Consider the following 14,024-nt stretch of genomic DNA (forward strand, 5'->3'; position numbering starts at 1 on the left):
CAGTTTTATATAATTGCCTTTATTACAGAAAATAGTTAATGGTTATAATCATAACCATGATTTTTAAAGAGGTAAGCCAGCGGAAGTCCTCGGTCAGATGAACAAAAGCTCCAACTGCTGGTCATCATATGACTAAGACCCACGTCATGAAACATTTGTCCTGTTTCCTGACAAACATTATACCCTGCAGACAATGTTTCCTTATAAGATTGTATATTTTTATATTTAAGAAGCAGGAGAAAAACTTCGGTGTTTCCCTTACATGTGCTAACTCTTGTGCAGAAAATAATATTTAACATTTCTTTCGCAGGCATGTTGCTTGGTATTGTGGTCTTCCTACTGGAGATAATGATTGTTATGTACTACCGCCATCGCTAAGCTATAGTCGTTATGCTGGAGGAAATGAAACACTGCTCTGTCAAACAATGACTATATAAAACACTACACAGAGAGATGTGTGTCATTGTCTTTACGTTGAAGCCATCTGGGAGTACCACGACATTGATATTAACTGTAGCCAAAATTTAATACCCTGTAGTTGCCAGATTAATGTATAACAGATGCAGTGTTAGTGACTCTTATTACAGTAATAATCTTTAGCAATCATATTAGTGACCTTTAATGCAATAATAATCTTTAGCGTCATATTAGTGACCCTTAATGCAATAATGATCTTGAGCGTCATATTAGTGACTCTTAATGCAATAATCTTTAGCAGTCATATTATTCACTCTGTAGAATGGCATACCTGTAGATACCTGGAGAAGGTTTCGGGGGTCAATGCCCCCGCGGCCCGGTCTGTGAAGTGTATCACAGTGGTGACCCAGGTGCTAGGTACTGCAGTTGGCATCCCTGGATTTAATATATTATAGATCTAGGCTTTAAAATGAGCTGGAAACTCAGCTGTTTAGAAAAAATACACATGAACAAATGTCCCATCACCGCGCAGGACGAGACGAATGGGCACGTCTTGTTACACCTATAATAATAATAATAATCTTTCTTTCTGCAAGTACATGTACAAGGTATACAGTCCTAGCTGACATCAATAACATACTACTATATAGAAAGCCGCTTGTTATGCTGAACATTTCGGGCAAATTAGGTAAATTTTGTTCCAGGATGCGACCCACACCAGTCGACCTGGTGTGTTAACCCAGGTACCCATTTTACTGATAGATGAACAATGGACAGCAGGTGTCTTAAGGAAATACTTTCTAATGTTTCCACCCAACCTGCTGCCCATGTTCACCTCGCAGTAAATAAGTACATTGGTGTTAGTGGCAGTATAACTTAGAATCAGGCTTTTAATAAGCTGAAGAAGTATGAGAGCCCCTGGCCTGAAAAATGAACTGTATCTAAATAAGATGTGGCTTTAGAGTGTACACCTTATAAACTATGATAAAATGTTATGTAACATTCCCAGGAATTACAACTTGAACACTGATGTCACATTTAATTAGCTTATGCATTTACATATATGACAAAAAACTTATTGTATTCATCTTGTATTAAGTCTTGTAAACGTTAATAACGAAGCAATAAAAAGTAATATTGACAAAATACTGAAGTGATAAAGGTTTAAACGTTAATTATTTAGTGTCTCAGAAACCTCAAACGTAAGAAAATTAAGAAATTTCTTATACAGTCCAAAAATATAAATATAGGCAACCAGAAGAATTAGATACAGTTTGGCTAAAATAAAAATAATTAATAATTTTAAATAACAGAGGAATTACCTAATGTTTTAATGTAAACGCATTACATAAAAAGATGGAATTTCCAGTGTATTAGAGACAAGTGAGAGTTATCAGTGGGAAACCCAAGAAGTGAATGATGTTACAACGTAACATTAACTACAACAATGTACATCTAACAAAAACCCACTGGAAGACAGTTTTAGTTTAATATGTTTATTATGCACTCCATACCCATCCTGTGGGGGGTAGTCAAAAGATTACAGAGGTACATAATGGATCCAGGGACTAGTTCAGTTATCAAAACTTTGGGGACCCAGTCCCTGGACCCATTACGTACCTCTGTAATTTGTAAATACCTTTGTAACTTGTCAGGATTGTGACCAGACCTACCTGGAGTTTATTATCTGTGTAACTTACTCAGCTATCACTGGGAGACAGCCAGCCAGACGGCACCAGTATACTACATGACCATTATTATATATTCTGTAGATGTAGAAATAAATTATATTAAACAGCAAGGAAAGGCTTTTAATTGTAAGATAATTAAAATTATGTTAAATTATTATTACAATAAAAAATAAAGACTAAACTTAAATTATGTAAAAATGACTCATCCAACTCTAATGCTTTATTTCATGCGATACATCCCCTGCACTCCTTGATGCAGGTGAAGGGCTCTTGATCCAAGGAATTATGCTGGTCTCCTTTTCCTCGGATCAAGCCTGATTACCTCCCATTCCACAGGCGTTGTACGACTCCTAAGTATTTAGCGTTTCCCATCAACAATATAATATCGATTGTTCTAGGTTGATAACATAACCCTCTAGTTACTAGCTAGCAAAGATTATTATAGTATTAAAATATAGATTAAAGTAAGTTAAATGTAAGTTTATCAAGCATATGATGACAGGTTACAACACAGCCTGGTGAGAGGACAGGTTACAACACAGCCTGGTGAGAGGACAGGTTACAACACAGCCTGGTGAGAGGACAGGTTACAACACAGCCTGGTGAGAGGACAGGTTACAACACAACCTGGTGAGAGGACAGGTTACAACACAGCCTGGTGAGAGGACAGGTTACAACACAGCCTGGTGAGAGGACAGGTTACAACACAGCCTGGTGGGAGGACATGTTACAACACAGCCTGGTGAGAGGACAGGTTACAACACAACCTGGTAAGAGGACAGGTTACCACACAGCCTGGTGAGAGGACAGGTTACAACACAGCCTGGTGAGAGGACAGGTTACAACACAGCCTGGTGAGAGGACAGGTTACAACACAGCCTGGTGAGAGGACAGGTTACAACACAGCCTGGTGAGAGGGCAGGTTACAACACAGCCTGGTGAGAGGACAGGTTACAACACAGCCTGGTGAGAGGACAGGTTACAACACAACCTGGTGAGAGGACAGGTTACAACACAGCCTGGTGAGAGGACAGGTTACAACACAGCCTGGTGAGAGGACAGGTTACAACACAACCTGGTGAGAGGACAGGTTACAACACAGCCTGGTGAGAGGACAGGTTACAATACAGCCTGGTGAGAGGACAGGTTACAACACAACCTGGTGAGAGGACAGGTTACAACACAGCCTGGTGAGAGGACAGGTTACAACACAGCCTGGTGAGAGGACAGGTTACAACACAGCCTGGTGGGAGGACATGTTACAAAACAGCCTGGTGAGAGGACAGGTTACAACACAACCTGGTAAGAGGACAGGTTACCACACAGCCTGGTGAGAGGACAGGTTACAACACAGCCTGGTGAGAGGACAGGTTACAACACAGCCTGGTGAGAGGACAGGTTACAACACAGCCTGGTGAGAGGACAGGTTACAACACAGCCTGGTGAGAGGACAGGTTACAACACAGCCTGGTGAGAGGACAGGTTACAACACAGCCTGGTGAGAGGACAGGTTACAACACAGCCTGGTGAGAGGGCAGGTTACAACACAGCCTGGTGAGAGGGCAGGTTACAACACAGCCTGGTGAGAGGACAGGTTACAACACAGCCTGGTGAGAGGGCAGGTTACAACACAGCCTGGTGAGAGGGCAGGTTACAACACAGCCTGGTGAGAGGACAGGTTACAACACAGCCTGGTGAGAGGACAGGTTACAACACAGCCTGGTGAGAGGACAGGTTACAACACAGCCTGGTGAGAGGACAGGTTACAACACAGCCTGGTGAGAGGACAGGTTACAACACAGCCTGGTGAGAGGACAGGTTACAACACAGCCTGGTAAGAGGACAGGTTACAACACAGCCTGGTGAGAGGGCAGGTTACAACACAGCCTGGTGAGAGGGCAGGTTACAACACAGCCTGGTGAGAGGACAGGTTACAACACAGCCTGGTGAGAGGACAGGTTACAACACAGCCTGGTAAGAGGACAGGTTACAACACAGCCTGGTGAGAGGGCAGGTTACAACACAGCCTGGTGAGAGGGCAGGTTACAACACAGCCTGGTGAGAGGACAGGTTACAACACAGCCTGGTGAGAGGGCAGGTTACAACACAGCCTGGTGAGAGGGCAGGTTACAACACAGCCTGGTGAGAGGACAGGTTACAACACAGCCTGGTGAGAGGACAGGTTACAACACAGCCTGGTGAGAGGACAGGTTACAACACAGCCTGGTGAGAGGACAGGTTACAACACAGCCTGGTGAGAGGACAGGTTACAACACAGCCTGGTGAGAGGACAGGTTACAACACTGCCTGGTAAGAGGACAGGTTACAACACAGCCTGGTAAGAGGACAGGTCACCACACAGCCTGGTAAGAGGACAGGTTGCAACACAGCCTGGTGAGAGGACAGGTTACAACACAGCCTGGTAAGAGGACATGTTACAACACAGCCTGGTGAGAGGACAGGTTACAACACAGCCTGGTGAGAGGACAGGTTACAACACAACCTGGTGAGAGGGCAGGTTACAACACAGCCTGGTGAGAGGACAGGTTACCACACAGCCTGGTGAGAGGACAGGTTACAACACTGCCTGGTAAGAGGACAGGTTACAACACAGCCTGGTAAGAGGACAGGTCACCACACAGCCTGGTAAGAGGACAGGTTACAACACAGCCTGGTGAGAGGACAGGTTACAACATAGCCTGGTAAGAGGACATGTTACAACACAGCCTGGTGAGAGGACAGGTTACAACACAGCCTGGTAAGAGGACATGTTACAACACAGCCTGGTAAGAGGACAGGTTACAACACAGCCTGGTGAGAGGACAGGTTACAACACAGCCTGGTGAGAGGACAGGTTACAACACAGCCTGGTGAGAGGACAGGTTACAACACAGCCTGGTGAGAGGACAGGTTACAACACAGCCTGGTGAGAGGACAGGTTACAACACAGCCTGGTGAGAGGACATGTTACAACACAGCCTGGTGAGAGGACAGGTTACAACACAACCTGGTAAGAGGACAGGTTACCACACAGCCTGGTGAGAGGACAGGTTACAACACAGCCTGGTGAGAAGACAGGTTACAACACAGCCTGGTGAGAGGACAGGTTACAACACAGCCTGGTGAGAGGACAGGTAACAACACAGCCTGGTGAGAGGACAGGTTACAACACAGCCTGGTGAGAGGACAGGTTACAACACAGCCTGGTGAGAGGACAGGTTACAACACAGCCTGGTGGGAGGACATGTTACAACACAGCCTGGTGAGAGGACAGGTTACAACACAACCTGGTAAGAGGACAGGTTACCACACAGCCTGGTGAGAGGACAGGTTACAACACAGCCTGGTGAGAGGACAGGTTACAACACAGCCTGGTGAGAGGACAGGTTACAACACAGCCTGGTGAGAGGACAGGTTACAACACAGCCTGGTGAGAGGACAGGTTACAACACAGCCTGGTGAGAGGACAGGTTACAACACAACCTGGTGAGAGGACAGGTTACAACACAGCCTGGTGAGAGGACAGGTTACCACACAGCCTGGTGAGAGGACAGGTTACAACACTGCCTGGTAAGAGTACAGGTTACAACACAGCCTGTTAAGAGGACAGGTCACCACACAGCCTGGTAAGAGGACAGGTTGCAACACAGCCTGGTGAGAGGATAGGTTACAAAACAGCCTGGTAAGAGGACATGTTACAACACAGCCTGGTGAGAGGACAGGTTACAACACAGCCTGGTGAGAGGACAGGTTACAACACAACCTGGTGAGAGGACAGGTTACAACACAGCCTGGTGAGAGGACAGGTTACCACACAGCCTGGTGAGAGGACAGGTTACAACACTGCCTGGTAAGAGGACAGGTTACAACACAGCCTGGTAAGAGGACAGGTCACCACACAGCCTGGTAAGAGGGCAGGTTGCAACACAGCCTGGTGAGAGGACAGGTTACAACACAGCCTGGTAAGAGGACATGTTGCAACACAGCCTGGTGAGAGGACAGGTTACAACACAGCCTGGTGAGAGGACAGGTTACAACACAGCCTGGTAAGAGGACATGTTTCAACACAGCCTGGTAAGAGGACAGGTTACAACACAGCCTGGTGAGAGGACATGTTACAACGCAGCCTGGTGAGAGGACATGTTACAACACAGCCTGGTGAGAGGACAGGTTACAACACAGCCTGGTGAGAGGACATGTTACAACACAGCCTGGTGAGAGGACAGGTTACAACACAACCTGGTAAGAGGACAGGTTACCACACAGCCTGGTGAGAGGACAGGTTACAACACAGCCTGGTGAGAAGACAGGTTACAACACAGCCTGGTGAGAGGACAGGTTACAACACAGCCTGGTGAGAGGACAGGTTACAACACAGCCTGGTGAAAGGACAGGTTACAACACAGCCTGGTGAGAGGACAGGTTACAACACAGCCTGGTGAGTGGACAGGTTACAACACAGCCTGGTGAGAGGACAGGTTACAACACAGCCTGGTGAGAGGACATGTTACAACAGAGCCTGGTGAGAGGACAGGTTACAACACAACCTGGTAAGAGGACAGGTTACCACACAGCCTGGTGAGAGGACAGGTTACAACACAGCCTGGTGAGAGGACAGGTTACAACACAGCCTGGTGAGAGGACAGGTTACAACACAGCCTGATGAGAGGACAGGTTACAACACAACCTGGTGAGAGGACAGGTTACAACACAGCCTGGTGAGAGGACAGGTTACCACACAGCCTGGTGAGAGGACAGGTTACAACACTTCCTGGTAAGAGGACAGGTTACAACACAGCCTGGTAAGAGGACAGGTCACCACACAGCCTGGTAAGAGGACAGGTTGCAACACAGCCTGGTGAGAGGACAGGTTACAACACAGCCTGGTAAGAGGACATGTTACAACACAGCCTGGTGAGAGGACAGGTTACAACACAGCCTGGTGAGAGGACAGGTTACAACACAACCTGGTGAGAGGACAGGTTACAACACAGCCTGGTGAGAGGACAGGTTACCACACAACCTGGTGAGAGGACAGGTTACAACACTGCCTGGTAAGAGGACAGGTTACAACACAGCCTGGTAAGAGGACAGGTCACCACACAGCCTGGTAAGAGGACAGGTTGCAACACAGCCTGGTGAGAGGACAGGTTACAACACAGCCTGGTGAGAGGACATGTTACAACACAGCCTGGTGAGAGGACAGGTTACAACACAGCCTGGTGAGAGGACAGGTTACAACACAGCCTGGTAAGAGGACAGGTTACAACACAGCCTAGTAAGAGGACAGGTTACAACACAGCCTGGTAAGAGGACAGGTTACAACACAGCCTGGTAAGAGGACAGGTTACAACACAGCCTGGTAAGAGGACAGGTTACAACACAGCCTGGTGAGAGGACAGGTTACAACACAGCCTGCTAAGAGGACAGGTTACAACACAGCCTAGTAAGAGGACAGGTTACAACACAGCCTGGTAAGAGGACAGGTTACAACACAGCCTAGTAAGAGGACAGGTTACAACACAGCCTAGTAAGAGGACAGGTTACAACACAGCCTAGTAAGAGGACAGGTTACAACACAGCCTGCTAAGAGGACAAGTTACAACACAGCCTAGTAAGAGGACAGGTTACAACACAGCCTAGTAAGAGGACAGGTTACAACACAGCCTAGTAAGAGGACAGGTTACAACACAGCCTAGTAAGAGGACAGGTTACAACACAGCCTAGTAAGAGGACAGGTTACAACACAGCCTAGTAAGAGGACAGGTTATATTTTAATATGATCGTCTGTAACGTGACGTTATATTAAAATATAAACAAGAATATTCCAATAGACACACTGCTAAGTGAATATGCCCTGCGAAACTATAGATGACTGGTGTCTCATTACCTTACTTGCTGAAGAGTTTTTATTGTGTCGTAAACATAAAAATTTTTAATATAAAGAATTAAAAGAACATTTTAGTCAGCATCACATTTATCCAGTAAAGGTTCTGTGAGCAAGAACTGGGGTTCATTGTGATGACAGTAAGACGCACTGATCAGAGTCCAGTGTGTGTATATAAGAACATAAGATAGAAGGAACACTGCAGCAGGCCTACTGGCCCATGCGAGGCAGATCCAAGTCTCCTACCGGCCCAAGCCAATGCCCCAACTTAGTCAGGTAAGGTCACATTCACTTAAGGAAGGAACACGGCAACTGATCTAGCAGCACAAGCTAATCAGGTCCAGCTCACACCCACCCACACCCACTCATGTATTTATCCAACCTATATTTAAAATTCCACAACGTTTTAGCCTCTATAACTGTACTCGGGAGTTTGTTCCACTTATCCACAACTCTATTACCAAACCAGTGCTTTCCTATATCCTTCCTGAATCTGAATTTTTTCAATTTAAAACCATTGCTGGGAGTCCTGTCTAGGCTAGATATTTTCAGCACTCCACTTACATCCCCTTTATTTATTCCTGTCTTCCATTTATACACCTCAGTCATATCCCCACTATCAGTAAATGACGATCATTGCTTCATGAGTATGGTATGGCATATCCTACTGTACAATGAAAGTGGCAGATACTACTGAGTAGGTCATTGTAGGGTCCTAATATCAGAGCTAAAAAAATAATGTACCATCAATAAGCTAAATATATAATTTAATCAAATCGAATACGAGAAAGATTTTTGAGTTTTGGCTCTATCATTAATCCATATGAAGACAGCAGTGCACAACCTGAAAGTTTAGCTTATAGAAGTTCCAAGGTGAAACTACAACTATATGTAACTGGTAAATCCTCTTTTAGATTTTGAGCACAAATATCTCTTAAGTTTCCGCATGGGTCAACTGAAGATCCTTTCCCATCATTCCTCAGACAAAACAATCAAATATGAAAATTCTTAGATTAAAAAAAAAATTATTTTCGTAAAATTTAGCAAGGTTAAACTTCAAATTATTTTAGTATTATAGAAATTGCTGAAAATATCATAGTGAGAAATGCCAGATATTGAAAAGAATCTGCCCAGCAATACACTTAGCCAGTAGGCCTAGTATTATGTTGTTCTGTTCCTAACTAGCATACATAGCTGTTATATAATGGTCTTTGACCGTTCACACTCAGATAGTGGGAGGTAAACGAAAAGAGCTTGGACATCACTCATGCCAAGAATATTACAACAAAAGCACCAATAATATTAGCAACAACATTTCCCCATAGAGACGTCGCAACAGTAGAAACGAACAACAGGTACGGCTTCAACGACGGTATCACCATCAGTATACCGGGCAAACATGGACATCAGGAGGCAGCTGCAACGGATTTCCCCAAGGCTGATCACAAATTTGTGGTGGGGATTTCCCATTCCCGTATCTTCCCATTGACGTGTTAACTCCCAGACTAGCCTACTACCACGTTAACTCCCAGACTGGCCTACTGCCACGTTAACTCCCAGACTGGCCTACTACCACGTTAACTCCCAGACTGGCCTACTACCACGTTAACTCCCAGACTGGCCTACTACCACGTTAACTCCCAGACTGGCCTACTACCACGTTAACTCCCAGACTGGCCTACTACCACGTTAACTCCCAGTCTGGCCTACTACCGCGTTAACTCCCAGACTGGCCTACTACCGCGTTAACTCCCAGACTGGCCTACTACCACGTTAACTCCCAGACTGGCCTACTACCACGTTAACTCCCAGACTGGCCTACTACCACGTTAACTCCCAGACTGGCCTACTACCACGTTAACTCCCAGACTGGCCTACTACCACGTTAACTCCCAGACTGGCCTACTGCCACGTGGTGATGGTTGCCGATATGATGCTTTCCAGGGCATAGTTCTAGCTGCTCAGTCAAATTATGTTCCAAATAGGGAAATCAGATCAAACAAAAATGATCCTAAATGGATGAACAATAGATTAAAATATCTGATTGGTCAAAAGAGAGGCATATATAGGCAAATCAAAAGAGGAGAGGGGCAATTAAGAAATCGATATATTCAGTTAAAGAGAGAAATAAAAAAGGGAATTAGAAAAGCAAAAAGAGATTATGAGGTTAAAGTTGCAAAAGAATCGAAGACTAACCCAAAAGGATTCTTTCAGGTATACAGAAGTAAGATCAGGGACATGATAGGCCCACTCAAAAGTTCCTCGGGTCAGCTCACTGACAGTGATAAGGAAATGTGTAGAATTTTTAACACATACTTCCTCTCAGTTTTTACACAGGAGGATACCAGCGATATTCCAGTAATGATAAATTATGTAGAACAGGACGATAATAAACTGTGCACTATTAGGGTCACAAGTGACATGGTCCTTAGGCAAATAGATAAATTAAAACCTAACAAATCCCCAGGCCCTGATGAACTGTATGCAAGGGTTCTAAAGGAATGTAAAGAGGAGCTTAGCACACCTTTGGCTAATCTTTTCAACATATCACTACAAACTGGCATGGTGCCAGATAAGTGGAAAATGGCAAATGTGATACCTATTTTCAAAACAGGTGACAGGTCCTTAGCTTCGAACTATAGACCAATAAGCCTAACCTCCATAGTGGGAAAATTTATGGAATCAATAATTGCCGAGGCAGTCCGTAGCCATCTTGAAAAGCATAAATTAATCAACGAATCTCAGCATGGTTTTACAAAGGGGCGTTCCTGCCTTACGAATTTATTAACTTTTTTCACTAAGGTATTTGAGGAGGTAGATCATGGTAATGAATATGATATTGTGTATATGGACTTCAGTAAGGCTTTTGACAGGGTTCCACATCAGAGACTATTGAGGAAAATTAAAGCACATGGAATAGGAGGAGAAATTTTTTCCTGGATAGAGGCATGGTTGACAAATAGGCAGCAGAGAGTTTGCATAAATGGGGAGAAATCAGAGTGGGGAAGCGTCACGAGCGGTGTTCCACAGGGGTCAGTGTTGGGCCCCCTGCTGTTCACAATCTACATAAACGACATAGATGAGGGCATAAAGAGCGACATCGGCAAGTTTGCCGATGACACCAAAATAGGCCGTCGAATTCATTCTGACGAGGACATTCGAGCTCTCCAGGAAGATTTGAATAGACTGATGCAGTGGTCGGAGAAGTGGCAGATGCAGTTTAATATAGACAAATGCAAAGTTCTAAATGTTGGACAGGACAATAACCATGCCACATATAAACTAAATAATGTAGATCTTAATATTACGGATTGCGAAAAAGATTTAGGAGTTCTGGTTAGCAGTAATCTGAAACCAAGACAACAGTGCATAAGTGTTCGCAATAAAGCTAATAGAATCCTTGGCTTCATATCAAGAAGCATAAATAATAGGAGTCCTCAGGTTGTTCTTCAACTCTATACATCCTTGGTTAGGCCTCATTTAGATTATGCTGCACAGTTTTGGTCACCGTATTACAGAATGGATATAAATTCTCTGGAAAATGTACAAAGGAGGATGACAAAGATAATCCCATGTATCAGAAACCTTCCCTATGAGGATAGACTAAGGGCCCTGAAACTGCACTCTCTAGAAAGACGTAGAATTAGGGGGGATATGATTGAGGTGTATAAATGGAAGACAGGAATAAATAAAGGGGATGTAAATAGTGTGCTGAAAATATCTAGCCTAGACAGGACTCGCAGAAATGGTTTTAAGTTGGAAAAATTCAGATTCAGGAAGGATATAGGAAAGTACTGGTTTGGTAATAGAGTTGTGGATGAGTGGAACAAACTCCCAAGTACCGTTATAGAGGCCAGAACGTTGTGTAGCTTTAAAAATAGGTTGGATAAATACATGAGTAGATGTGGGTGGGTGTGAGTTAGACCTGATAGCTTGTGCTAACAGGTCGGTTGCCGTGTTCCTCCCTTAAGTCAATGTGACCTGACCTGACTAGGTTGGGTGCATTGGCTTAAGCCGGTAGGAGACTTGGACCTGCCTCGCATGGGCCAGTAGGCCTTCTGCAGTGTTCCTTCGTTCTTATGTTCTTATGTTAACTCCCAGACTGGCCTACTACCACGTTAACTCCCAGACTGGCCTACTACACGTTAACTCCCAGACTGGCCTACTACCACGTTAACTCCCAGTCTGGCCTACTACCACGTTAACTCCCAGTCTGGCCTAGTACCGCGTTAACTCCCAGACTGGCCTACTACCGCGTTAACTCCCAGACTGGCCTACTACCACGTTAACTCCCAGACTGGCCTACTACCACGTTAACTCCCAGACTGGCCTACTACCACGTTAACTCCCAGACTGGCCTACTACCACGTTAACTCCCAGACTGGCCTACTACCACGTTAACTCCCAGACTGGCCTACTACCACGTTAACTCCCAGACTGGTCTACTACCACGTTAACTCCCAGACTGGCCTACTACCACGTTAACTCCCAGACTGGCCTACTACCACGTTAACTCCCAGACTGGCCTACTACCACGTTAACTCCCAGACTGGCCTACTACCACGTTAACTCCCAGACTGGCCTACTACCACGTTAACTCCCAGACTGGCCTACTACCACGTTAACTCCCAGTCTGGCCTACTACCGCGTTAACTCCCAGACTGGCCTACTACCGCGAGCGGTGTTCCACAGGGGTCAGTGTTGGGCCCCCTGCTGTTCACAATCTACATAAACGACATAGATGAGGGCATAAAGAGCGACATCGGCAAGTTTGCCGATGACATCAAAACAGGCCGTCGAATTCATTCTGACGAGGACATTCGAGCACTCCAGGAAGATTTGAATAGACTGATGCAGTGGTCGGAGAAGTGGCAGATGCTGTTTAATATTGACAAATGCAAAGTTCTAAATGTTGGACAGGACAATAACCATGCCACATATAAACTAAATAATGTAGATCTTAATATTACGGATTGCGAAAAAGATTTAGGAGTTCTGGTTAGCAGTAATCTGAAACCAAGACAACAGTGCATAAGTGTTCGCAATAAAGCTAATAGAATCCTTGGCTTCATATCAAGAAGCATAAATAATAGGAGTCCTCAGGTTGTTCTTCAACTCTATACATCCTTGGTTAGGCCTCATTTAGATTATGCTGCACAGTTTTGGTCACCGTATTACAGAATGGATATAAATTCTCTGGAAAATGTACAAAGGAGGATGACAAAGTTGATCCCATGTATCAGAAGACGTAGAATTAGGGGGGATATGATTGAGGTGTATAAATGGAAGACAGGAATAAATAAAGGGGATGTAAATAGTGTGCTGAAAATATCTAGCCTAGACAGGACTCGCAGAAATGGTTTTAACTTGGAAAAATTCAGATTCAGGAAGGATATAGGAAAGTACTGGTTTGGTAATAGAGTTGTGGATGAGTGGAACAAACTCCCAAGTACCGTTATAGAGGCCAGAACGTTGTGTAGCTTTAAAAACAGGTTGGATAAATACATGAGTAGATGTGGGTGGGTGTGAGTTAGACCTGATAGCTTGTGCTACCAGGTCGGTTGCCGTGTTCCTCCCTTAAGTCAATGTGACCTGACCTGACTAGGTTGGGTGCATTGGCTTAAGCCGGTAGGAGACTTGGACCTGCCTCGCATGGGCCAGTAGGCCTTCTGCAGTGTTCCTTCGTTCTTATGTTCTTATGTTCTTAAGAACATAAGAAAGAAGGAACACTGCAACAGGCCTACTGGCCCATGCGAGGCAGGCCAAAGTGCCCCAACCTAGTCAGGTCAGGGCACATTCACCTGGGGAAGGAGCACGGCATCTGATCTAGTAGCACAAGCTAGCCAGGTCCAGCTCACACCCACCCGCACCCACTTATGTATTTATCTAACCTATTTTTAAAAATTACATAACGTTTTAGCCTCTATAACTGTTCTCGGGAGTTTGTTCCACTCATCGATAACTCTATTACCAAACCAGTGCTTCCCTATGTCCTTCCTGAATCTGAATTTTTCCAACTTAAAGCCATT

The 14,024-nt window shown here is 44.9% G+C and overlaps 1 protein-coding gene across 3 annotated transcripts in view; it reads left to right on the plus strand.

Moving 5' to 3' along the window:
• Nucleotides 1-2,211, plus strand: part of LOC128684947 (glutamate receptor ionotropic, NMDA 1-like) — a 36,071-nt gene extending 33,860 nt beyond the window's left edge. For all 3 annotated transcript variants that reach the window (XM_070099343.1, XM_070099397.1, XM_070099459.1), the window contains one exon: nt 311-2,211. In XM_070099343.1, the coding sequence (XP_069955444.1) occupies nt 311-378 (68 nt within the window). In that variant the 3' untranslated portion in view covers nt 379-2,211. The remainder of the gene's footprint in view (nt 1-310) is intronic.
• The last annotated feature ends 11,813 nt before the right edge of the window (nt 2,212-14,024 follow it).

This window comes from Cherax quadricarinatus, chromosome 1 (assembly GCF_038502225.1).
Source record: "Cherax quadricarinatus isolate ZL_2023a chromosome 1, ASM3850222v1, whole genome shotgun sequence".
NCBI classification, from domain to species: Eukaryota; Metazoa; Arthropoda; class Malacostraca; order Decapoda; family Parastacidae; genus Cherax; species Cherax quadricarinatus.